Consider the following 26,920-nt stretch of genomic DNA (forward strand, 5'->3'; position numbering starts at 1 on the left):
ATTAGTGAAACCTAGCACCAGAATCAGATATGGTTAGTGGTATCGAGTGTAACAGATATACTATTTTTAAGAATGGCAGAAGAGGTAAGAGAAGAGGAGGAGTACTACTAATGATTCCAGATGACTTAAGTCTAGTTAGGATACAAACACAAGAACACAATAATGGTAAAAATGTACCATGTAATAACGGTGTGTTTGAGGTCTATCTGGTGTGAAGTGAAGGTTAGCAGAATGAAATATATGGTGGGGGGGTTGCTATAGACCTGGCGGCTCAGTTGCAGGGGACGAAGAAATACATCGCCAATTTAGCCTTATGGGTACCAAATGAGTGATCATTATGGGTTACTCTTATTTTCCAAACATTGATTGGGTAGATGAGAAATCTAATGATAAGAAAGAAGAGGAATTTATTGAATTTTTGTGAGAGAGCTTTTTCAAGTAACATGTGAAAGAAGGATCTTGAGGTCAAAGATGGATTTGCTTAAAGCATCAGAAGAGGTTTTATCACCAATTGGTGACAGTGATTATGCTGTGGCTATATTGGGAAGTATATAATTGTATTGATGCTTCGATTAAAACAGGTTACATGCTGAACTACAAAGCTTGGAATTATGATCAACTTAGGAGAATTCTATCTTTGGTCCCATGGTATCAGTTGCTGAATGAGAAAATGTCAGCAATGGATGGGAATCCTTGAAAAAGTGCTTAAATGAAGCGGTATGTGAGTGTATCCCTAGTGTTCGAAGAATAAATTGGTTGGGAGTAAAATGTATGTGCAACCTTATTAAGCAAGAAATCCACAAGAAGTAGATGATGTGGAAAGAATATCGTGCGATTAAGCGTGAGAGGAGTTATGAAATATATAAAGCTCACGCCAGAAATGTAACGAGTATTGTGCGGAAAGCTAAATCGGAGTATGAAAAGAAATTGGCCATGCGTGCTAAAGGCAATCCAAAAGAATTTTACCTTTACGCCGCAAGCAAAAGAAAGATTGAGTGTGAAAGAATAACTTTATTGAATACAGATGGCACTCAAGTGTCGGAAGCCAATGAGTGTGTTCAGTTAACGAGTGCTCACTTTGCTAAGATATATCAACCAGGTGTATGTAACATGGTGCCCAGTGCTACTGCTACATTTGTTGAACAGTTACATGTTCATGAAAATGAGGTTGAAGAGCTATTGAATAACCTGAATAAGAATTTGTCTATGGAATATCAGCCTGTTTGATAAAGGAATGTTCAGCCGAATTGTCTAGGCCTTTCACATATTTGTATAACTTGAGTCTCAGCTCAGGAATGGAAGGAATGTATGACAGTTCCATTGTACAGAAGTGATGCATAAACTGATGTATCTAACTACCGACCTATCAGTATCTCTGGTGTGGTAGTGAAGATTTTAGAGAAGTTGATAAGAACTCTCATACAGAAATGGGTAGACAAACAAGCTATACTCTGCAAGGAGTGGGATAGGTTTACTAAAGGAAGGTCATGTTTTAGCAATTTGCTCATATTTTATAACAATGTTACGGCCGAGTTGGATAAAGGAAATGGATACGCTATGATAATGTTGGATTTTTCTAAGGCTACTTAGAATAATTTGATAGGTTACCACACGAAATGCTGTTTCACAAACTGGAGAATGTGGGATTGGAATATAAACTCTTGACTTGGAGCAGGGGACGGTTTACAGACAGGTATCAAAAAGTGGTATACATTTGGTGTGAATCTGCTAGATTTAAGGTGACCAGTGGTGTACCTCAGACTTCAATCCTTGGGCCATTATTGTTCAGTCTGTACATTAATGACATCAGGCAGAGTTTAACATCAAAAGTTCAATTGTTTGCCGATGAGGCGAAGATAGGCAGGACAATCATGGATGCTACTGATATTCAGCAATTACAAAATTATTGGAATAGGTTGGAAATTTGGGCAAATGAAAATGACTTTCAGTTTAATGTTAGTAAGTGTAAAGTTATGCACTTTGACATTAAAATTCCAGCGGTATATTATATTAGCGGGGTTATACTACAAGAAACTGAGGGGGCAAGGGATCCTGGCGTATTGGTGGATAGGAATTTAAAGTTCAAAGATCACATAGCAAAGTTGAAATACAACTCAGAGGATAATTGCGATGTTGAAGCAAACTTGACATGTAAGGAAAAGGAAGTCATTTTGCCTTTTTATAGGGCTTTGATAAGATCACTCGATTATTGTGCGCAGATTTGATTTCCTGGGTTCCAAGGGGATAAAGAAGTTGTAGAAACGGTGCAAAGAAGAGTTACAAAAATTATATCTGGATTATGGGATTTAGATTATGAGGACAGATTGCCAGTACGTGAATTGCAGACGCTGGTTAACGGGAGAAAAAAAAAAGGATGATATGATTGAGGTTTATAAACTTTTTAATGGGTGTTATAGCATTTCGAATGATGAAATTTTTCGTTATATGGAAGGTAATATGGAAGTTAAGTTTGTTCACAGTTTTTTCTTAAGTTTTTCATTGCTTTAAGTTTTACTCCCAGAGAGCAGTGATTCAGTGGAATAATTTGCCCTTAGGGGTAGTGAGTGCATCTAGTGTGAATGAATTTAAGGGAAGATATGACAGCTGGTTTGGGTGATTTATAGCCTCTCTCTATGAGTCCTTGACTCCCTGAAGGTCTCAGATAATAATAATAAGAATTAATTTGTTCTCACATCCCAACCATCTGTTGTGATGTGAGATTGGAATGCTGCATCACACATCTAGCAGCGGCTTTTTATATTTAGGATAATTATAGAAACACCGCAAGAACTGTAAGATACATCAAACTAACCTTTCTTTTTCTCTCAAGCTTCGCTTTGTTTGCGCAACTGCATCATTAGTTTTCATCTCGAAAGATGTTTTCATATTGGTAATTTCGTTTTCCAGTTCAGCTCGTTCATGTAAAATTCCCTCGCATCTCTGTTCACAAGCTTGCAGTTGTTTTTCTGTATCTGGTAAAGAGAAATAAACAAAGAAAATACCTTTTTGTTTTAATCCAATAATGAACGCAAACGCTAAATAAAATGTCATAATATGAATTAATAATTTTACAAGTATCTGTTAGCATGTTTGGTTTGGTTTGGTTTATTTGGATTTACTGCCAAAGCAACTCGGGCTTTGAAGCCAGTATTATTTTATCTGTTAATTAGGTGTGTTCTAATAGTCTGTGTGCGCAAGACGAAAGATCCGTTAGCAGGTTTTTCATTCTTAATGAGTTTAGCAGGAGGCTTGGGAAATAACGTTTGCATGTATAACGCTAGGACGCTCGAACAAAGACATACTGAGTTCGGTTCTAGTCTCCTATCAGAGGAACTTTTTCTGGCCATTTCTTTGACCGATTACCACGTTAGTCAGAATCTGGCAAGAACAAAAGAGATTTTCTCTAAGAAACTCATCGAAGTCAACCATATAATCTACATTATTTGATCAATAATATACTCGTGTTTCGTTAGGGTTATGGAGCACTAAATGGCGACATTTCTACCTGTTCATCAGATGAAATTTAAAATTAGTGTTAGTCTTAAGTCAGCTGTCTATTGCTGTCTGTTGAGATTGACTTCCCCTCAGTATCCAAAAACTACCCCACTAGAGGAAACAGAAGGCTCTAGTAGATTTTTTTTAAATTTTATGAGTTTAGGAAAATATCAAAGCATTCATTGTCTTTCAGACCATACGCATCATCTCATTCCACAACTCTGTCTGAGTGGATTTTAATGAAATTTGATAATTGAAATTAATACAAAAATCTGTTGGATAATTCAAGAATATATCGAAATATGTATTTCATTAACTTCACTATGGCTAAATGGAATATAATAAAAGTTACATGATCCACACAAGTGCAGTTTAGCTCTTCAGTTTTCGGTTTACTTCGTTCATTTTCACTGGTAAAATTATTTGAACCGATTCCATACTGGAAATTTCATGTTTGCAATCTTTATTGAAATGAATCGAACGGTTTTTAATTTCAGTCAGACCAGACCATTTGTACTGAAAAATTAGGCAAAGCGGAAACTATTCAATGATTCAAAGTACGTAAGTTTGACATATTTGTCTGTCTTTAGTATACATTCCTTTCAAGTTCACTGTATTCATTCTTGAATACTGTAAATTGCATATATCATGATAATTCTTGCAAAACAAGGTAAGTCATCTAAATTGAAAAATTGAACTCTGAATAATTTATCACTATATTGAATGTAAATAAATACTGTACAAGAAAGGCGGATAAAGAAATTGCAGACAACCAATAATAAAAACTTCAGTTTAATAACATCATTCGTGTATGGTAACTGTTCGTTATCACACAAACTGGATCCTGAACAAATTTTAGCATATGAACTACGTAGACATAATTTTGTTTTGCCTAAATTTAATAATTTAATTTAGTTTCAAATTTCATTATACTTCATCAAGCAAAAGAAGAAATATTACCATCAGTACTGTCGACAGGGTGTAGCATAGAGGCAGCCTGCCTCACGGCTTGGCTTAATAAGGGTTTCGTTCAGCCTTATTGCGGTAGGTGCCATCGCTACGCTAACAATTCCTCTTAGCGTAGCAAGTGCGGAAAGAAGTTTTTCCAAGCTTAAACTGATTAAAAATTATTTGCAAATAGCAATGACCCAAGAAAGATTGGTTGGTCTAGCAACTATATCGATAGAGGCTGACATAGCTTATAATTTAAATTTAGAAGAGCTTATAAACAGTTTTATTGTGCGATATCCCCGTAGAGCAAACATTTAACTAATATTATTATGAAATCGTTTTGCATTGTTTCTCTTATAATAAAAACAAAATAGCAATTGGAGATTTTCTTGTATATATATATATATATGTGTATGTGTGTGTGTGTGTGTATGTGTGTGTGTGTGTAGAAAGTTTTTTACCTTTTTTAAGTTTTTTCTAAGCCTGGCTTCCACTGATGAGACCTCAATAAAGGTCGAAACCGGTCTGGGTAGTGGCCCCTTGCTTTAATACATAGCATCATACATCTCCTCAAGGAGATGTGCTTTGCATTAAGGGTAAATATTAAGAATAGTGATCAGAGCTTAATCCACCTTTACCACGAGTTGCCTAAGACTTGCACTACGTGCCGGTCATCACCCAGACTTGCACTACTTGCAGGCGCAAACTTGACTTACTTGTCTGTTTGCTTGCTTGGGAAATGGAGTAAAACCAGGTTTAAAATAGCTTGGTATCTTTAACATATATATATATATATATATATATATATGTGTGTGTGTGTGTGTGTGTGTGTGTGTGTGTGTGTTAAAGATACCAAGCTATTTTAAACCTGGTTTTAATCCATTTTAATATATATATATATATATATATATTTTTTTTTTTTTTTTTTTGTCTTATAATCAGGGGCGATATTTAATTGTTTGCCTCAGGGCGCGATCTAATCTGGCGACGACCCTGTATGTATAATTTCATTAACTGGCCTTCCTTTTTACAAGAAGTCGTTAGTGCTTAAACTTTCTGTTGCCAAGCTGTGAAGCGGATAACGATACCTCGTGTGCTAAATGTCAAAACTAACCGATATAATAAACAAATTTGAAAAATGAAATAACGAAAGAAAATTTATCTGGCTGCTGACTTGAAATTTTTCTAATATTTTATACGCAAGCAAAAAAAAAAAAAAATCCCTTGAGTTTTTGTATATTTGTGGAATGAATGACAGTTCGCTATTTCAATTCTCGCGGTTCAGCCGAATGGATTTCATCGTAATCGGAAATTAACAATATACAGTACTTCCCTTTCTGTCCGTCCCGATAAAAGAAGCGAAATCCGTAATCGGTTGGTAAGATACACTTGTTGTCATAGATGTAATAACGACACGTGCATTTGCGGAACTTCCTTATCCCAACCCTCTTCTGGGAAGTTTCGTTTTTGCTTCTACAACGCACTAAATAAAAGACCTAAGAAGTGAAAGGTGAGTGCTCCTTTTAAGTGGTCTTGGCTGCTTCGATTTTTAAAGTAAGTAAAAGTATTTCGTTTTTAGTTGTAAACGATATTCATATTGAGCTGAAACCACAATAGTTTTAGCATTTCATTTATTATGTTTATTTGGTAGCATTTATTTAATTAGTATTTTAAATTTAGAATTAGCTTGACTTGTTGACCAAGTGGAAAGGCCTCCCTTTCTACTTGGTAAAAGCTATGAGTCTGTATTCCACTGTCAGATGATTTTCATCTGATGTTCAGCAAATGTGGTACGAAATTTTTGCCATGTTTGGTGTCCAGGACAAGTTGACTTCTGAAACCAATACAATAATAATAGCAGTTTAGAAGCCAAATTAATTATTTTCGGGAATCTCATTAAACTCCTGGAAACGCTTACCATTAATTAAATCATATAATTACTGCAGTAGTGGGAAGGCAAATAATAATTGAACGTTTTTTAATCCTTGGAAAGTAGGTGAAACTTTTAGCCCTGACTTTTTTTTTTTTTTTGGAAATTGATAGGCAGCCTGTCTCCGCTCTTAGTTGGGTTTAGGGTTACCGCTAATTTTGAAGACTTTGAGGAGAGTGCGGAAGACAACTGCCATGCTCTTCTGACAAAATCCTAACTACTATTATTGTCTGAAATATGTGAATTCTGTGGTAGATTTGACTGAGTTACAGTTAAAATTTTCTGGGAAGAACAAAAAGAAAAGAAAACTTGTCTGCATAGAAGGTAGAATTAACTCGGAAAATATTTCGGACCTCTTATTTATTCTTTTTAATTTAAAACAGACAGTTTCCTTTAGTTCATTGCTGTAATTGTACCTTTGTATGTAATTAAGGTAGCAAATTTTGGAAACAGAAAGGGACTGGAAGGATAAATAGTTTATTATTATTATTATTGCATGTTTTTTTTTTCATTCCCCTAACGAAAGCTATTTAGTGCGTTTTTCTTTTAAAACTTTTTTTTTCTAAAAAAAAAAAAAAATCGGAAATAAAGAGATATCATAAATAATCACAGATAAAAATAGGACATTAGTACTAGTATACAATAATATTTTCTTCGACAATAATCACACGACAAACTGTAACAAATTTAGAATACATAATACATACATAATTTAATTCCTGCTGTTGATCTATGGGAAACATCCCCACAAGCCTAATTAGCAATTAAATATTTGCTCACGAAAATTGCATTCATCAAAGCAACGTCTACTTGAGAGCATTATGAAACGAAATTTTTAATGAATCTGAGTTTTTAAAAATACATTTTTGTAATCGAATTCCATACAAAGCTCTTTTACTTCAGAAAAGTAAAGGTTTTCTCCGAAAATTCATCTTCGAACAAAGAAAAAAGTGATAGATCATTAATAAATAAATTAATAAATAAATAAAAAAGCTAGTGGTTTGGTATCTGTTAAAGCCCGCTAAATATGATCTGCCAAAAGAGTACACAACTGAGCTCTTTTCATACACTGATTATAATCCAGATACCGACTTTAATCTGAAATTTTTAACTGCAATAACTTTTAAAGACACTAAGGAAAAGCATATTCGGATAATAGAGAATTTTAATTCTTAAAACTATGGCTGATAATCAAATGATTTCAAGAAAGTGAACCAACATCAACAGAAACAAGTTGGCGACTAACAGGATTGGGTCGCCAACTTGTCCAGTATAAGATTGGTTTGCGTCCAAAAAGTGTAACAACACCAGAAATCATGGATCAAGTGCATGATATGGTATTGGATGACCGGCGAGTCAAAGTGTCTGAAATTGCTTAGACTATAGGCATTTCAAAAGAACGTGTAGAATATATTTAGCATGAAGAATTGCATATGAAAAAGCTTTGAGCAAGATGGGCGCAGCTCTTGCTCACAGCAGATCAAAAACGCACTCGCATGAAAATCTATGAACAGTGCTTGGAGCGTTTTAACAAGAATAAAACTGATTTTGTTCGTCGATTTGTTACTATGGATAAGACTTCGATTCACCATTACACACCAAAATCCAAACAGCAGTCAAAACAGTGGACAGAAGCCGGTTGTTCAGCGCCAAAGAAGAAAAAATCGGTTCCATCAATAGTTCATGGCATTGGTGTTTTGGGATGCTAAAGGCATTTTGTTTATTAATTATCTTGAAAAGGGTGAAACAATAACCCGAGAATATTATTCCAATCTTTTAACCAGACTAAACAAAAAAATCGTGAGAAAAGACCAGGTTTGCAGATGTAAAAAATCATCTTTCATCAGGACAATGCACCTGCCCACAAAGGTGTTTTGGCAATGAGAAAATTAAGGGATCCTATTCCCCAGATATTGCTCCCTCTGACTTCTATCTCTTCCCAAAACTAAAACTCTTCGTCGCTGGTCAGCGTTTTTCTTCGAATCAAGAGGTGATTGCAACTGTAGAAGGGTATTTTGCAGATCTTACTGAGAATCACTACAGCAGGAGTGTCAAACTCAAGTGGGCAGCGGGCCATTTGCCATAAAACTATATCTCAAGTAGGCTACAAAATATTTTCGACTAAACATCGACTAAACAAACCTGCACTAATTAGAATCGAAGGGAAGTGAAAGAATGAGTATATAAATAAATTGGAAAATGAATAACAAAAATTGTAATTAATTTAAGTCATTAGAAGTCATAAAATAATAGCATAATGATTATGACAACTCAAAAAACAAATAATAAAAAAAATATAAAAATAATAATAATATAATAAATAAGTAATAAATAAATATAAAAAATAATAATAAATGAAATTTTATTTGAATAAATCAAATATTTATACAGTCTAAAAAAAGTATAAACTCTCATTAATAAAAATCACAGAAATTTACAGAGCCTTTTGTTAGTTTGAAATTTTTTGTGTTTGTGTTGAAATAAAATACTTCTATTTGGGGGGGGGGGGGGGCAGGAGTTTATATTTTGGGGAATTTCTTAAATGTTAATGAAAATATTTTTGGGAAAAATGATAATATTTTGGCGTTAAAATATATATACTTTCATAATATAATTATAGCAATTTTAAGTCATTTAATTGTAGTAGTTTATTTTTTCCCGACACTTGACAACGTTTATTGTTAACCACGTTGCCAAAATTTGGACTCAAAGATTAAGGACATACGACCTTCCTTATGGCAGAAAGATTGACGTCGGTTAATCTTGATTTGTGAGCTGTTTTGTTACCTTTCATACAGGAGAATAATTGTTCGCATAAATAGGTGTTTCAAAAATATTTGAAAAATATTTGAAAATATTTCAGAATATTTGCTGCAAACTTTTTTATTTCCGGATATTTTTCACCTAAATAAGTGTATATTTTTGGAACACCAACTTCTTGGCATTTCGCTTTTAGAATGGAATCATTTTGGAAACAATAAGTTCCATTTGAATAGAAATAGGAGCTTTTTCGAAATTAAAGGAAAAAGGATCTGTATAAAGCGAAAAAACTTCTTCTTGCTCCTTAAAATCTTTAAATCGCCTATCAAATTCTTCTTTAATCTTTTCTAGTTTGGGCCTCTGGAATTCATGAAGTTCACAGTATTTGTCACAGGCTTGAGTACGCTGCTCATGATAACTTTTTAGGAAAAAAAGTTTGCGGATATCGTTTGCAGATATCTTTTAGTGATGTCACCTCCAATTGATACTGATAACTTTTTTGGGAAAAAAAAAATTAAAAAACTGGTTTTTTATGATAACTTTTTAGGAAAAAAAATAAAAAAACACGTTTTTTATTTTTTTTCCAAAAAAGTTTTCATAAAAAACGCGTTTTTTTCTAAAAAAATATCATAAAAAACCAGTTTTTTAAATTTTTTAAAAAAATTTTTTAGGAAAACTTTTTTTCCTAAAAAGTTATCATAAAAAACCAGTTTTTAAAAATTTTTTTTTCCCAAAAAAGTTATCAGTATCAATTGGAGGTGACATCACTAAAAGATATCCGCAAACGATGAGCTCACTCATCTCCACTAGGCTGAGCAGACATGTTCTGGAGGAGAGGGGATGGTGAGAGACTAGGGTGATGGGGTTAGGTGGGGGAGCATTGCAGGGAAGACATCTGTCACTCTCTGTGATATCACAGTATGAGAGACATATGTTCCCCAGAAATATCCAAACACATAATGACATTGTTGTTGTCATGTTTTGTTTGGCTATGGAATGTGGGTGATGTTTTTGAGATAAGATATCTTGGAATTTTCCCAGGGTGACACCATGGTATCTGATTTAAAAATTCTTTTGTGTGACCAGCTATTTTGATGTAATGTAACCAAGAAACAGTGAGTAACAAAAATTTTATTCATTGAACTCTTTGGAAAATGTTAAGAGTCTAAACTAAATATTGTGAAATATTTTTAGGTAATTACATGTTTTGAATTTTTCTCAGTGAATATACTTGTAAATAGTATTTCAGCAAAATAAAATGTGCATTTGTAAACTTAAATGAACAAAGATGTGTGTTTTTGTTGTTGTGTTTTTCCACAGTGAATTTTTACTCAGTTATTCTGATTAGATCTTGATATTTAAATCCACAACTTTATATCTTAATGCAATTCTGTTTAATTATTTTAAAAAAATCACAACTGTGAAATTAATGCCAGGACAGGGAAAAAAAAGTGTTGAAAACGAATATCCATGTATTGATTATTTTAGAAATTGTCTAATGCTACCTATTGACATTATTTGAGTTATCTGAAAACAAATCGTTCACATAATCGAAAATCCGAACTGTTAGAATTTGGTTATTTTTACAGAGAGTGAGAGAGAGAGAGAGAGAAAGAGAGAAGCACCTAATTAAACCAACAAAACGTGAGTTTAACACTTCTTTAAAGTTTGGCATAGAGAAAATGTTTGTACTCTACAGATAACACATATACAAATTTTACCTTTCCCTACACAAAGTAAGATAAAAACACACCAACAGTATATCCAACAGCATATGAAAACATGTCTTTGAGTCATCTGTGCAAAAGGTTCATTTTTGAAGGAACGGTCAGGGTAGGGGATGGTAAGTGTAAACAGTACTATAAGAAAATACCAGAGAGTCGAGTGACTTTGGACTTAAGGTAATCGTTCATCCACTGCAGCTGCTGTTTTGTGATTTGTGTTTGGTAATGCAAAAATAATGGGTGAGCCACAAATTCTTTGAAAGTTTCTTTGTGAAAAGTTCTAATTGTTTAGAATTTTGTAAACCAATGTTACCATAAAGTATACGATCAGAGCTAATAATCAGTGAAATAACAATAAATAACTATTTATTTGTGGTGCCATATGAAGTAATCTAAGAAGAAGAAGAAGAAGAATGAAGGAAAACGATTATGAAAAATCGACAGTGGGTGAAAAATACGAACTTTCAGTTCATTTGTATCATTGGGATAATTGATCTACAATTTTTGTTGAATAAGAGTTCAAATTTATTTCCTAAAGAAATTTGTATTTCTGATGGAATTAGTGTAAGATATGCAGTTACAAAATCACCTTGTAGTTGGAAAGAATTACCTGAAAGAGTTAAAAAACAGAATTCTTGGTTAATAAAATATAACCATCAGCTGAAGTGGGAAATTGGTTCACTAGCTTTGGACAAACTAAGAGATTGGATGATAGAATCAACATGCAAATATCATATATTATTTGCCAAAGGAAGAGAAAAATCAAAAACATTAATGAAGTTAATAGGGAGGCCTGTTCTTGATTTAAATGAAATTGGATGCCCAAAATGTGAAAACATAATGTGTACTTTTAAATGCTTTTGGAAACATAACAAAAGATTCTGTGCTTTTAATAATTCTCTGAAGTATACGTATTGGATTCGAAAATATAAATATGCAACCCTTAATTTTACTACTACAGTAATAAATTCCTAACAAACAAACACCAAATGAAAATTAACTTTCAGATGAGAGTCACATTGTCAAAACCATACGACGGCAATTCCACAACCATGGAAGAACCTTTGATGTATTTTTCAATTTATTTATTTTCTGTATTGTTAGATTCAGTAAATACAATTTGTAAATAATATTTCGTTCAATAAAATGCGTAAATTAAATGAACAAATTGGGTGTCCTAGATGTGTTATACAAATTTAAGAAGGAAGATAACATTTTTTTTTTTTCCCCTTGTGAAATTTCATGCCACAAAGTAACCAGAGAATTTTTTTTTTTTTTGAGTCATTGAATTAAAAGTCTTATTTGTTCGTTATCTACAAACAAGGTTAATGAATGAAAATTAACAGTGTGGGAAAATAATTCACAAATAAATTCTACTTACAGATATAGGTTAAGAGCACAAGGAATCGAAGGTAAAATTAATAGTTATATTGGTAATTTCCCAACGGAAACCAAGAGTTCGAAACAAAACACATGATTTCTCACCTACGTACAACAAAAGGCGACCGGATAAGATAGATACCTTAAAGGTAAGACTTAATGAGAAATATACAGTGTTGGAAAATAATTTCTCATATACTTTATATATTTATTAATTCTGCTGAGTTATTCTGTTAGAATATGACCTGTAAAAGTAAAATACAGAAAATAACGAATCAATTGAAAAAAAAAAATTCACTTGTCTGAATTCCATACTCTAACAGCAATCGGAATTCGAAACCGGAAATAACACTTACCCTAAACAAAACGCCGCATAGACTTTCCCATCCAAAGTTGGACAACAGTCGGAAAGAATTAATACAGACAACCAATCGGATAGTACTCTAAATTAAAATTAAATGTAAGCATTAATTTACAACACCAATGAATTCCGACGGTAACTAAGAATGAATAATTTTAGGATGTGTTATTCAAACATCTTGATACTAAGTCCTTAGTCATATGTAATTATTTGAGAAATATCCAAACTTGAGGAAATGCTACCTTTTGAAGAATACCCCAATTTACGGATGTGACTCATGTCATCCCTTTGAAGAAAACCGCTCGCTGGGGGATATTGCAAATGATGAAACCCCAGCATCTACGGTCTGTAATTATGGTCCGTTATCTAAAGGACGAAGTAACTAGTTCAGGTTACAGTATTTACAGAAATTTCATTCTTTGTGGTTTTTGTGTTTGTGTTGTGGATATAAAATTCAACTATTTTGGAATATTCGTATTTAGAAGAGTCATCTGGAAAATTGTAAGTACTTTTTTAACTTAAACATAACAACTGCTCGTATGTTTTTGGTAAGCGTAATTCTAATACTGAATAGTTTTTTTTTTTCCATAAGAATAATCATAGGGTATATATTAGAGTATCAACATGGATACATTAGCGATTTTTTATATCTAATATGTATATGTGTGTGTGTGTATGTGTGTTTAAGGACAGGTTTTTTAAGTATATAATTAATTATTCAGAAAAACTCGAAACACGAGAGCCATCACGACTTTCTCTAAGAATTCCCACACTTTAACATGAAAGAAATACCCAAATGTATTGGAAAATTAGTACAACCATCTGTAGAAGAAAAAAAAAACTGTATGTTTGTGTGACATAGAATATAGTTAAATTAAATTATCATTCCAAACTCAATAACAACAAACATTCACGTCACGAAGCCTAATGTTATCTTGATCTTGATCTTGTCAGAAGTGTCCCACTAATCACGACACGATTACTTAACCACTAAAATCATCCTTCCCATTCAAAACAATAACGTCACTTATTTACAACTAGCAACAAACATTCGCGTCACGATTCCTTATCTTATCTTGATCTTGATCTTGTTTAAAGTGTCCCATCAATCACGACACGATTTCTTATCCACTAATATCATCCTTTCCATTCAAAACAACAACGTCACTTATTTACAAATAAAAAATAACGACATTTATTTACAAATAACAAATGACGTCACTTATCTACATCTGAAAACAACACACCCACCCACAACACGAATCCTTATCTCTATCATCACCCATAATTCCATATGCGAACCAAAACACAAGAACTGAAGCCAGTGACACATATGCCCACAGGGAAATTCCAAACATTCCAAACCCATGAAGGCATGCACACCGGAAGCATTTTGTTCAAACTGTCCCACCAATCACAACACGAATCCTTATCTCAACCATCACCCATAATTCCATAGGCGAACCAAAAAAATCCCCCACAATTCCATACGCGAACCAAAACACAAGAACTGAAGCCAGTGACACATATACCCTCAGTGAATTTCATGACTCATGAAGCCACGCCCACCGGAAGCATTTGGTCAGAAGAGCCTCCCCTACTAGGAGCTGAAGCCATTGACACATATGCCCTCAGGGAAAAGCCACGCCCACCGGGTGCATTTGGTCATAACCGCCTCCCATACTACTTATGTAATAACTGTAACAAAAGTATGCAATATAGAGTGATTATATCCATTGATATTGTATATATAGAGTGTAAAATTGCAAAGAAACATCTGTAATAATCATCATTATGAATATTATAATAATATACGTTGTAAACAATTATTGTTATTATTATTATTTAAAAAACTTTATGTACGAGAAAGTATTTGTTATGGATAATTGTGTTCATATAATGTATATAATTATATGAAAAAAATCTGCATGTTGTACTGAATGCTTGTAAGGTACAGAAAATATGTCTCATGTATATACGTAATTACTCTGTATGATAATAAACCTTGTCACTGTGAAAAAAAAATTACTATTATTATTATTATTATTAACATTATTAAATTAGTCATTCATTATACAGAAAATTCTGTACAATCTTCATTGTTAATATTAGAAGAACATGTGTTGTAAATACATAATATAGAGGCAAACATTATTATTAAAAATTTTAATTGAAATCCAATGTAGAAAATTAACCATATATGCAGCACTTAGTGCTGAATTTTGTAAAAATTATAAGTTGGAATGTTTTAGAAATCAATAAAAAAAAGTATTATTATTATTATTATACAAACGCCTCCTGGAGTCAAGACGCATCAAGGGTGACGATATATGCTTTTATTTTAGCAAAATATAAATATTGTAATTAGTATTTCCAACATGAATTATATATTACGGATATAAAAGCGAGAAATATTACTTGTTGTTATTTAAAAACTTGTTTTGCTGAACGTCTCTCTCTCTCTCTCTCTCTTTCTAATTTCCATTTAGCAAATCAAATTGTACGGACTGCAATTCTAGCTTTCCTAAATAAATTCGCTCATAAATGTGAAATCCCACATTTTTACTTACAAATACAGCAATTTTCCTGAAAATTGCTGTATTTTCAGGAAAATCCAGTTAAACTTAGAAGCACATGGAGCGCCCTCACGCAATATTGACTTTGGATCAAAATATTTGTATTAAACAACTTTGCGTGGGTCGTCAGTTGAGAAAGGGTGGTCAGCGAGTATTAGAAGCTGTTGCATCACAGATAAGAGAACTGTTGTGTCTCGAAGAAAAGAAGACATCTCACATCCTTTTTATCTTACTTAATAGGAAAGATGGAGAAGACGCCTTCCAATAAGCGCACGTACGAACCTAATGAAATAAAAAATTTTGGCTTTGGTCTGAAAGCTATCCAGTGGTGCGTTTTACAAAACAAATCCATTAATTTTTTTTTTTCAGTTTCTTTTCTTTGATATAGCTTTTCGGAAAGTGCAGAACTTGGATAATTTAAAATATTTGGGCATATTTAACATAAATGAATATAATATTTTTCTTCAAGTAATGAGCCTCTTTGATGCAAACAAATGCGGAAAAAAAACTCGAAGGAAGTGAAAGCTATTTAAAAGATTTCAAACGTCTGTCCAAATTTTAAACAAGATTTCGTATGTAATAAGGAATTTAATTGCTTCATTTTATTTAATTAATTTGCAGAAACTGTTCTTAGCTGAAACACTACATATAAAGGAGTAAAATCGAAATTTAAAAAAAAAAAAAATCGTTTTGAGTATTGTCGGAAAAACATGAAATCAAACGAAATATCCCAGCATAAATATGCGCATGCAATATTTATTTCTAGAGGTTTAATTCTAGAAAGTATTTACTCATATATCTTTATAAAATATCCGTATGATTAAATAGAAATAACGAAGTTTAGGAAATTATTTAAAAAAAAAGCCTTTAGCACTAGTCAGAAACTTGCTACACACACACACACAAGGCAGTCACGTTTTTAAGCTGTATGAAAAAACAACTTTGGATTTAATAAATAAATTGGAAAAAATAAATTTAAAAGTTTTTTTTAATGCAACTTATGCTCTACTGGTTAGAAGGCATAAGTTATCCAGGGGATCACAATTTTTCTCAGAAATATGCCAAAATGATGTCTTTCTCACGTCTCGATATATACTGCCAATGTCTACCATTTTTTTTTTTAAACAAATTTTTGATATAATTTTTTAATTGAAATATGGATGCTCACAAATCGGCAGCGTGTAGGCTAGTGAGTGTGAATTTTTCTTTTTCTTGTTTATCCCTTTTTTTTTTTTTTTTTAATTAGGCTGCTATTGTACGAGTCTTGAAGGTATTCAAGTTCCAATTATTACTCAACTGAGTTGTTTGTCGCATTAATTTATGCTATTATTATTAAGCCTCTCCACGAAGTCCAAAGACTCATCGCTGGAGGCCCAAGCTATTATTCACAAGAAGCCTATTATACATTTCCTTAGAGAGCTTCACCGACAAAGCACTGACTACGACGGTGCTATTCCACTTACTCGTATTTGCTACGCTCATAAATAATAATAATAATAAACTAAACCTCACATCTTTGTTAATCATACTTTTAATTGAACTTTCAGTGACCTCTACTTTTCCTCCTCCTGCCCCACATTGAAAAATTTCCCCCTCCATCTATTCTATAAAATCCCTTTAGCAGCTTGTGTTTCTATTATATCCCCTCTCTTCCATCTATCACCCAATTTTTGTAACCTACAAATCTTCAATTTAACGTAAAAAATTAAAGCAGTTCACTGACCAAATACTATCTTGATCACTGGCATCAAAATCCTCTCCATCACACATCCGAAAGAAAACCCAGGCTACCAAATCTGAGCACAATAGTCCTGACGTGAGAGTATCCAATGATTTCCTTGTGCCGTGCTAGCCAGTGTGTTTTGCTAACTTTTGCAATGTCCATTAAACCTGTCCACCATGTCTCTTAAATCCCTGACCTCATCAGTTTCCAGTAGTACAGTCCAACCATATAATACGCATTTGGGAACATTTTCACTCCAAAGTGCATATTTTAAACATTGCCACATTAAAAGAACAACTATTATTATTTTCCTACAATGTTAGTTTATTCAAGTCATCTTGTAGAAAATCTCTACATCACTTTTATTTACCCTTCCCAGCTTAGTATCATCATCATCATCAAAAACAACTAAATATCCCCCATCAAATCATCTTCAGTAACATTAATATGTTGATTAAACAGCAGTGGACCAAGTACAGAGCTTTGTGGCATCTGCCTATTCTTTGATTCTACTCCACCATACACTACTTTCATGTCTGTCTGTCTGTCAACTATCATCTTATCCACTTTACCAACCACATATGTTCTATTTTGCCTAGTAGCAGATTACCATGTTGTTATTCAGTATTCTGTCAAATGCTTTTTTTACAACGTCCAACAATATCACAATAAAAGAATCACATTCACCTCTACTATCACTATTATAGAAGCTGAGTAAACTGCAAAGGCAGGACAGTATTATTTAACAGAATAATACTGACTTTATACAGATCTTCTAGATCTGTATAAAGTATTGCATTTCTATCCAGCCATTTGGAATTCTGTCTTTCACCAGATTTTTCAAAACCTTAACCACCGCTTCTGAAATACAAGTATCTGGATCTACGTTTATGTAGTGGAACTATCTTACACTCCTTTCACTTTCTTGGAACCTTGGCAGTGCCTGAGACTTAAATTAAGCAGCTTGGTCAAAGGTAAAGTCAATTTCCTAGCACATTCATGCAGCACATGAGTCAATATCATCAGTCACATCAGTTTTGACACATCAGTCTTTGCACCGAAGGGTGGTGCAAAGACTGATGTATCTAACTATCAACCTATCAGTATCTCTGGAATAACCGTAAAGATTTTAAAGTATCAGAAAGCAGTATATAGTGATGTGAATCTGCTAGATTTGAAGTGACTGGTGGTTTGCCCCAGAGATCAGTCCTTGGACCATTGTTGTTTAATCTATACATTAACGATATTAGAAATGAGCTGACAGGAGATCTTCAGTTGTTTGCCGATGATAATCGGCAAACAACTGAACGACAAAAATAGGCAAAGCGAACAGAGATGTCACTGATAACATCTACAGCATTTAGCATTACTACAGCATTAGCATTTACATTGGTTGATTTGAATAGGCTGGAAGTGTGGACAAACGATAATGGCTGTCAACTTTGGAGTGATGCAATATCAAACAATATATTATATTGGTGGGATTACACTTCGAGTAACTGACGAGGCTAGCGATCTTGAAGTCATGATGGATAGAAAGTTTAAATTAAAGGGTGACATAACAATAATTGCAAATACAACTAAGAGGATAATTGCGATATTGAAACTGACATTGACATGTAAGGATATCGAAGTAATTTTGCATGTAAGGATATCGAAGTAATTTTGCCTCTCTACAAGGCCTTGATACGACCGCACCTGGATTACTATGCACAGATTTGGTCTTCTAGATCTCAAAGAGATAGCGAAGCTGTAGAAAGGCTGCAAAGGGGCCAGTTGGTCCATTTGGTTTAAGATCAGCCCTGTATGCTTAATCAGAACAATGGTTGAGCTTTCAATCCTTGGGAAGCTGGAACTTGCCTTACAGACCTTTCATGAAATTCTCTCTTACAGTAATTTCAATCAGTCTATTCAGCCGTCGGAAACATTGAGATGATGTTATTGTAATAATAATAATAATAATAATAATAATAATAATAATAATAATAATAATAATAATAATAATAATAATAATAATAATAATAATAATAATAATAATAATGTATTATTATTATATTATTATTATATTATATTATTATTATTATTATTAATAAAAAAAAAATATATATATATATATATATAACTCTAAGAAATTAGGGTCGATTTACCACATCTCGCTTAATTAACTGATTTCTAAAACCAATAATGCCATCCCCCCCCCCCTTCAGCACGTGGCCCAAACTCCCTTTCCTCGGTCTGTGTAACGCTGAGAGGTTCATATAAAGCGGTTATGAAAATAATCGGTTACTAGAAGGTAACCTTATTTTCATAATTCAACATATTGAGATTAAATGGGAAAGGGTGGCAGAAGGAGTTATATATATATATATATATATATATATTGTAATTTTAAAAATTATTAAATATTATAATTACAAATAAGGGTTTAAAGTAGATTAATCTGGAAGAATCCAAGTACAGGTAACCATAGTATAACGCGGTTTCGATATAACACCGTTTACGATATTATATCGAAACCGCGTTATACGATGGTTATTGTTAAAAATTATCTTTGTATCCTGCCAGGAAAGAGCGTTAAAAATCATAAGTGTGTTAATCTCAAGCTGAGCACTTTATTTTCTGGTGAGTTACATACAATATGTGATGCTTTTTTTATGTAAAAAAAATATTTTTATAGTAATGGCCACTTAGAGGGCTTTTGCGATATGGTTAAACACGAAATTAGTGAATTAATTAATTAGGATAGATTTAAATGAGGAGGAACGGGTACAATTAATAGATGACGTCGAACCAAATCGCGGGGAAAGTTCTGCCGAAGATTCTGATTGTGATGAATCCGTTAAAGCAGTGGGTCTCAAACGTTTTACCTCTGAGCCCCACCTGACAAAAGAGAAAACACTGTCAGCATCCCCCCCCCCCGCCGGTTTTATTTATCAAAATAGAAGTCATACTAGGTTTGACATTTTATTCAGTTTATTTTGTATTTTCTACATACTATATACTACAATATTTATTGTAGGTTTATAAGTATTTTTATAAGTTTATGCTATGTATTTTGTTTCATAGTTTATATGTTTTCTTAACTTACGTGAATTACCTGAATTAAAGACAATTTTTTTTTTGATATGTCATTGTTGTTTATATAATTTAAAAAAAAAACGATTTCGGAACCTAATCCTACTTTTTCTATGCGATCTAAGTCTTGCCTAACGCGAGTTATATAAGGCGGCATGATGACACCCTGGAGGCGACTTCCTGTTCTCGTTATTGCCTCCGTAGGCAAATCGATATCGACGATTCCGTTCGATTGAAAAGACGTGGGTTCGAATCTCTTTTTGAACTTGAGCCAGTCTGCCTCATTAGGAAGTAGAGGGTTTTATTTCTCACAGCCTTACTTGTTTCGGCCTTAAATAAAGAAAGAAAAATAAACAAACAACAGTAAAAACGAACGAAAGGAAACAAAACTTACTGCTAATGAAAACCCAACAACACAATGAACCCAAAATTAACGGAAAGAAAATAAAACAGAGAAATATTGATAATCTGTTATTAAGGACCAACATGAACGGTTGTGGGTTGCTTGATTTTACACCAGGGAAAGAAAATCGCTACCACCTAAAGATTTTCGCAACATCCATAGCGCATTCGGATATGAACCCACAGCCTGTTAATTTGCTTGTGTGTGTGTGTGTGTGTGTGTGTGTGTGTGTGCGTGTGCGTGTGTGTGTTCGCATGTTATAATTTTGTAATGCAGAAAGTGAAATCGAAAACTGTAGTTGAAAGAGCTTGTACAAAAGATGCCTAGTTTTAAGCAGATTAACACCCTTTAAATACTGTCCCAGCCACGACAGTCTTTAAAATGACTTATATTTTTATTGGGAATTATAGTTTTTCTACGTCGAGTACGGATGGGATAAAGTGCACCTGTTATTAAATGTTTTGTTGCATTTGTAACAAAGAAACTCTGAAACTACCATTTCGATTTATGAGATTTCGCCCCTTTTGCCTCCAACAATACTTCATTTTTGATTGATGTGTTCGATATTTGCAACAATGTCTCTGCGTCGTTTCTTCGGCTACTTCTGTGAGATACAGATGCTATTTATTCATGCTCTTCCTATATGTGTACTACTAAATAATTTAATATAGCTTAAGACTAAGTAATTTGACAAAATATACTAGAATCGGATTGAAAGATATAAGTAGAAAATAAAAGCGACTGGAAGTATAATAGGAATTATGCTTGTTTTGGGACGTAAGTATTTTGTTTATTCAAACGTTAACAGAAATATTAGCATTCTTTTCTCATATAGTAATTGATATAATAATCAAATAAATGAAACGCTTATCCGCGCGGTTAGCCTAGTGGCTTTGCGCTTCGCAACCATATGCCTAGGGAAGAAGTGTCCTAGGTTCGATTCCCGTCGGTGACGTGAGGAGCTGAAGGATCTTCCTCAGCCATAGCCAAGTTAGCTGGTCTTGGGCGTGGACAGTAGGGTTTTTTCTCCAGTTTCTCCTGGGGCTTTTCATCCCACAAGGCAAGCAAACCGGCCTTGAGTATTCAACACTACAGGACATAGGATACACCGGGGGCGTAGGGCTGACCACCTTATCCTGTGAAGGCTTGAGGTCCGATGATTAACTAACCCTCGACACCGCAACGTAAAAGAGGGAAAAGAAAGATGAGATGAAACGCTTAAAAGGGCAGTAACCTATTTCGACTCAATCTGTTTGACTCGTAAACGTAGGGAGTTAATTTCATTGAGAAATCGGCTGTAGACGATGATGACGATGTGGTTCAATTACTGTATATTCTCACAAACATCTTTAATAGATGAGTAACTTAACACTAACCTGTTTCTTTTAGGAATCTGACCCTGTGCAGGATCCCCAACTTTACCATTATCGGTCTTCACCACCACACATCCTCGGATTCGGATAAGTAATACCTTTAAGAAAAGAGAGGCCGCCAAACAGATCATTGAAGAAGCCCAAGAAGAACGTTCAAGACCAGAATCACCGCTGACACCAGTCTTCCTTCGTGTAGGTTCAAAACTACCCAAAAAGGCTGCAAAGATAGTTTTGGAAGACAACGAGGATGATCAAGGAAATATGAGAGGAATTATGCATGCTTTTGGACGTAAGTATTTTGTTTGATCAAACGTTAACAGAAATATTAGCATGCTTTTCTCATATAGTAATTGAAATAATTATCAAATAACTGAAATTCTTAAAATGCCAGTAGCCTATTTCGACTCAGTCTGTTTGGGCTCGTAAAGTTAAGGATTTAATTTCATTGAGATATTGGTTGTAGCGAAGTGGTTCATTTGTATTTGCACAAACATCTTTAATAGATAGTAACTTAATGAAGCACTAACCTATTTTGTTTCTTGTAGGAATATGTCCTTGTGTGGGATCGTCCCCAACTTTACCCGTATCGATCTTCCCCGTCACAGATCCTCGGATTGAGATGAGTGATATGTTTAAGAAAAGAGAGGCCACCAAGCAGATCATTGAAGAAACTCAAGAAGAAAGTTCAAGACTAGAATCATCACCACCACCACCACCATCAGAGATCTTCATTCAAGTAGGTTCTAAACTACCCAAAAAGGACGCAAAGATAGTTTTGGAAGACAAAGGAGATGATGGAGGATGGACTGAAGAAAATTCTGCTCCTTCGAAGACAGACAGGTATTGAACTTCCAAAAGAAACTATATTTAAGTAAGTAAAGCAGAAACATGTTGTGTGTTACATTCTTAAGAATATTCTGATAAATCACAGAATAGGTGATTGCACTGTTCACTGTATCTGTGTGTGTGTGTATTATTGTTGCAAAGGGATATGTATACATAAATTTAGTGTCGTTATTTAAACGAAATAAATATGTAGTTTCTAGAAACTACTCTATATTACTGCAGTAGTGTTCCGAATGACTTAAGTCGTTTCCATTGCAGGCCAGATAAAGAAGATTTAAATGCCCATCAGAAAGAACTGAATAGAATTAAGCGCCGTCGCAAGTTGAAGGCCAAACTGGAAGACTATGGCTTCAACTGGATGCCGTTTCTCTCAGAACCAGAAAAGTGGATTGTAACACCGAAGGGATTGAGAAGGGTTGAAAAGAGTGCTTTGTGGGAACAAATGCGGTCCACTTACTTGCTTAAGAAAACCAGTAGCAAGGAAATGTCAAAGGACAAGCCAGAAACGGGAATAAGCGATTTTACCAACAGCAAGGAAAAGTTAAATGACAAACAGCTCATTGAAGAAATTCAAGAGCTCATTGAAGAAATTCCAGAAGAAAGTTCAAGACCAGAATCACCACCACTAGGGATCTCCCTTCGAGTATGTTCTAAACTATCCGAAAAGGCAGCAAGAATAGTTTTGGAAGACAAAGAGGACGAGGGTGATGGAGGATGCATTGAAGATTCTGCTCCTTCCAAGAACCCACACACTGGCATTGAACTCGCAAAAGAAACTAGATTTAAGTAAGTAAAGTTGAAGCATGTTATGAGTTACATTCTTAAGGATATTCTGATAAATCATAGAATAGGTGACTGCACTGTTCACTCTCTCTCTCTCTCTCTCTCTCTCTCTCTCTCTGTGTGTGTGTGTGTGTGTGTGTGTGTGTGTGTGTGTATTACTGTTGCAAAGTGATATACTCGTATATACATAAAATTAATGTCGTAATTTAAAAAATAAATATGTAGTTTCTAGAAATTACTCTCTATTACTATAGTAGTATTCCTAATGACTTAAGTTGTTTTCATTGCAGACCAGATAAAGAAGATTTAAAGGCCCATCAGAAAGAAATGAAAAGAATTAAGCGCCGTCGCAGGTTGAAGGCCAAACTGGAGGACTATGGCTTCAACTGGATGCCTTTTCTCTCAGAACCAGAAAAGTGGATTGTAACCCCGAAGGGTTTGAAAAAGGTTGAAAAGAGTGCTTTGTGGGAACAAATGCGGTCCACTTACTTGCTTAAGAAAACAAGTAGCAAGGAAATGTCAAAGAATATGCCAGAAGCAGGAATAAGCGATTCTACCAACACCAAGGAAATGTCAAATGACAAAGAAGGAGGAATAAGCGATTCTCCTTTGAGTCAAGGAGAAACAAAGCGAAAACGCAAAATGAGTGTTCGTCGTGTTTTTAAAGCAGTGAAAAATCTTATATGAAAGAATTTTTCACACATGAGTGTGCTTTAGCGTCTGAGAATTACCCATTGAAGTTGTCTTAACGGGAAAATGTTTTTTTCGCATTTTCGTTTAATAGATATTACTGGTGCGCAAAAAAGTATGAGTGGCGAGACATTATCTAATGTTATTTAAAGGATTCTAATATAGACTGTTTCACAGGCGCCAGGACTACCGAAAAAAGACTAATGGAAAATATATTTAAAAAATTATATTTTAAGAATATAGTTCATGTTAGTGATTTATTCATTTCTTGGTGGGTAGAAGTGAATGTTTCTATCCCTGATTGCCGTGTTTATGGGAAAGAAAATAAGGGCAGCACAAAAGGAATTCATTGCGCTTGTAATCTACTGGATGAAATGAGGCAAAGTGCATTGCCACCACTGCCACTGACAAAGCTGCGTTGCCACAACCTATAGTTTGATTTTTAACCCTATAGGAAGTGCTATTGTGGCTAAGAAAATGTTCGATACTCCAGGATCGTGTTATGCCAGTTTTTCTAAGAAAAGCGAGTCTTGTGCTGGATGACAAAATGTTACGGGTACAATACTTTCTACAAAACATTCTACAATTGAAAATAAATTCATATCCTCTCACAGAAAAGCGCATCTCTTCTATCTATGTGAGCCACGAACCCAAGACAGAACTTCCTTCCGTCGAATTAAAAGAATTTCCAAGAATTCTATCTAGTAGATTCCCGTGGGGCTTTCGACTTGTAGGCACCGGCATGGCTAACCCCGGGTACCAGAGCTAAGTATGATCTTCTACCTGTCTGTTTTCTTGCTTAGTAACCCCAGGAAGAGATCCTCCATTCTCCCTGAAGCTGTTAGAGTATTCGAGGGCTAATGGTGTTTCCTACTCTTTCAACTAAACACTAACATTCCTAGTAGTGGAAAGCAGCGCTACTTGTATTAACCTCCTGTAGCATACAATACGGAGATGTGGAAGGCAAGGGGAAACCACCACATTACATTCCCAAATAAGAGCAGCAATGGAAGTTAAAAATGAAGTCAAGATCGGCGATGGAGCCTTCACTGAAGGTGTCAGCCCAGCAGGAGAAATAACCAGACTTCTCGAGTCGACAGCCAACGAAATTCTGGTACTTATTCAAACATGAAGACAAGAAAAAAGCTGAATATTGGAACATGGAATGCAAAAACATTACTAGAGGCAGGTAAAATAGAAAATGTGAAAAAAGAAATGGAAAGACTTAAAATAGACATTCTGGACATTAGTGGGACGAGATGGGAGGGACAGGGTTATTTCTGGAGTGGAGAATTTCGAATAATATATTCAGGACAAAAGAAGGGAGAGTCAGGCGTTGCAGTAATGCTTCAGAAAAAAAAGTTGGGAACTTAATCACTATAATAATTAACCAAATGACAGAATTATGGCTATAAGTATTCAAAATGAACCATTAAACCCCAATATTATAATGGTCTACATGCCAACTTCACAACATAGTGATGAAGAAATAGAAGAAATTTATGAACAAATAGAAGAAATCTGGAAGAACTTTAAAGACAGAGACAACACAATAATAATGAGAGAATGCAACGCTATAGTAGGAGAACAGATTAATGATAATGTTTCAGGAAGATTTGGACTTGGACGTAGGAATGAAGAGGAAAGCAATTAATAGAATTTTATACAGAGAAACAGTTAGTTATCGCAAATACACTAATTGAAGTTCCAAAAAGAAGATACACCTCGAAAGCCCCTGGGGATTCAAATAGCTATCAAATAGATTATATATTGGTCAAGAAAAGATACAGAAACCAAACGAAAAAATTGCAAAAGCTATCCAGGTGCCGACATCAGCAGTGACCATAACCTTGTCTTAATGAAAACAGAACTTAAACATAGGAAACAAATCCAAAGAGACAAACCAGTAAGACAGAACCTTGAAAAATTAAAGAGTAAAGAATAGATACCAAGAAGCAACTGATCACAACATTCCAGAAAACATTAATAGTCAACATAACATTCAAAACCAATGGAATATGATTCCATTAGTTTTCAATATTTTTTCTTATGGATGAAAGAAGAAAATATAAAAATGCTGTTAAAGAAGATGATGTGGACAAATATAAATATCTTAAAAATCAAATTACAAGAAAATATAGACAAGCCAAAAACAAATATCTGGAAGAATAATGTAATAACATAGATGAATTATTTTAAAAAGAAAACATAGATAGAGCCTATAAAGAAATTAACAAATTGACTTTCATATTTAATAAGTAGCAAAAATGCTATCAAAGACGAAAATGAAAAATTACTCATAGGATCTGAGGATATATTAATGGAATGGAAGATTATCTTGAAAATCTCTATCATGTCGACAAACCAGATGTCGATATTAGCATAGAAAATCAAAATGAAGATAATCTAGGACCCCCAATAATGCGGGAAGAATAAAGCACTGTCCGAAATGAGTAAGGGAAAAAGTACAGGTGTAGACAATATTCCTATAGAACTAATAAAAAATCTAGGTGATGAGACAAAATCCTTATCAAGTAATAGCCCAAATCTATTACTTATTTCTTCTCTGATTAGAGGAGAAATACCAAAGGAGTTTATGAAATCAACTATAATGCTAATACCAAAAAAGAATAATGCTAATAAATGCAACTAATTTAGAACAATAGCTTTAATCCCACATGTTAGCACAATTCTGTTAAAAATTATTCAAAACAGCATTTATTCAAAAATAGATTGTCTACTGGATGAACACCAATTTGGATTCAAAAAGAATAAAGGAACAAGAGAGGCAATACTCTGTTTAAGAAAAATAATAGAGAGAAGAATAGACATTAGTAAAAATACTTGCAT

General features: G+C 34.0%; 2 protein-coding genes across 3 annotated transcripts in view; one reads left to right on the forward strand and one right to left on the reverse strand.

Annotated features, from left to right (window-relative positions):
* Positions 1-26,920, reverse strand: part of LOC150098004 (uncharacterized) — a 307,571-nt gene that overhangs the window by 215,999 nt on the left and 64,652 nt on the right. For both annotated transcript variants that reach the window (XM_090406477.1, XM_090406476.1), the window contains exon 7: positions 2,813-2,972. In XM_090406477.1, coding sequence (XP_090262603.1) covers positions 2,813-2,972 — 160 coding nt within the window. The remainder of the gene's footprint in view (positions 1-2,812; positions 2,973-26,920) is intronic.
* On the forward strand, positions 5,968-25,207 carry LOC150098005 (uncharacterized). Its single transcript, XM_090406485.1, has 5 exons — positions 5,968-6,000; positions 21,768-22,040; positions 22,297-22,591; positions 22,856-23,383; positions 23,671-25,207. Exons 2-5 carry the CDS (start codon positions 22,013-22,015, stop codon positions 24,065-24,067), a joined length of 1,248 nt encoding a protein of 415 aa, XP_090262611.1. The 5' UTR covers positions 5,968-6,000; positions 21,768-22,012; the 3' UTR covers positions 24,068-25,207.

Source organism: Typopeltis vanoorti, chromosome 16 (assembly GCF_054136105.1).
Source record: "Typopeltis vanoorti isolate ZY-2024b chromosome 16, IOZ_Tvanoo_1.0, whole genome shotgun sequence".
NCBI lineage: Eukaryota > Metazoa > Arthropoda > Arachnida > Uropygi > Thelyphonidae > Typopeltis > Typopeltis vanoorti.

What these genes read in the sequence shown, in the direction of transcription:
- LOC150098005 (XM_090406485.1), top strand. Translation starts at nt 22,013, where the DNA reads ATGAGAGGAATTATGCATGCTTTTGGAC. An exon ending in AATTATGCATGCTTTTGGAC is followed by an intron (nt 22,041 to 22,296) that starts GTAAGTATTTTG and finishes TGTTTCTTGTAG; the next exon opens with GAATATGTCCTTGTGTGGGA. An exon ending in GCTCCTTCGAAGACAGACAG is followed by an intron (nt 22,592 to 22,855) that starts GTATTGAACTTC and finishes TTTCCATTGCAG; the next exon opens with GCCAGATAAAGAAGATTTAA.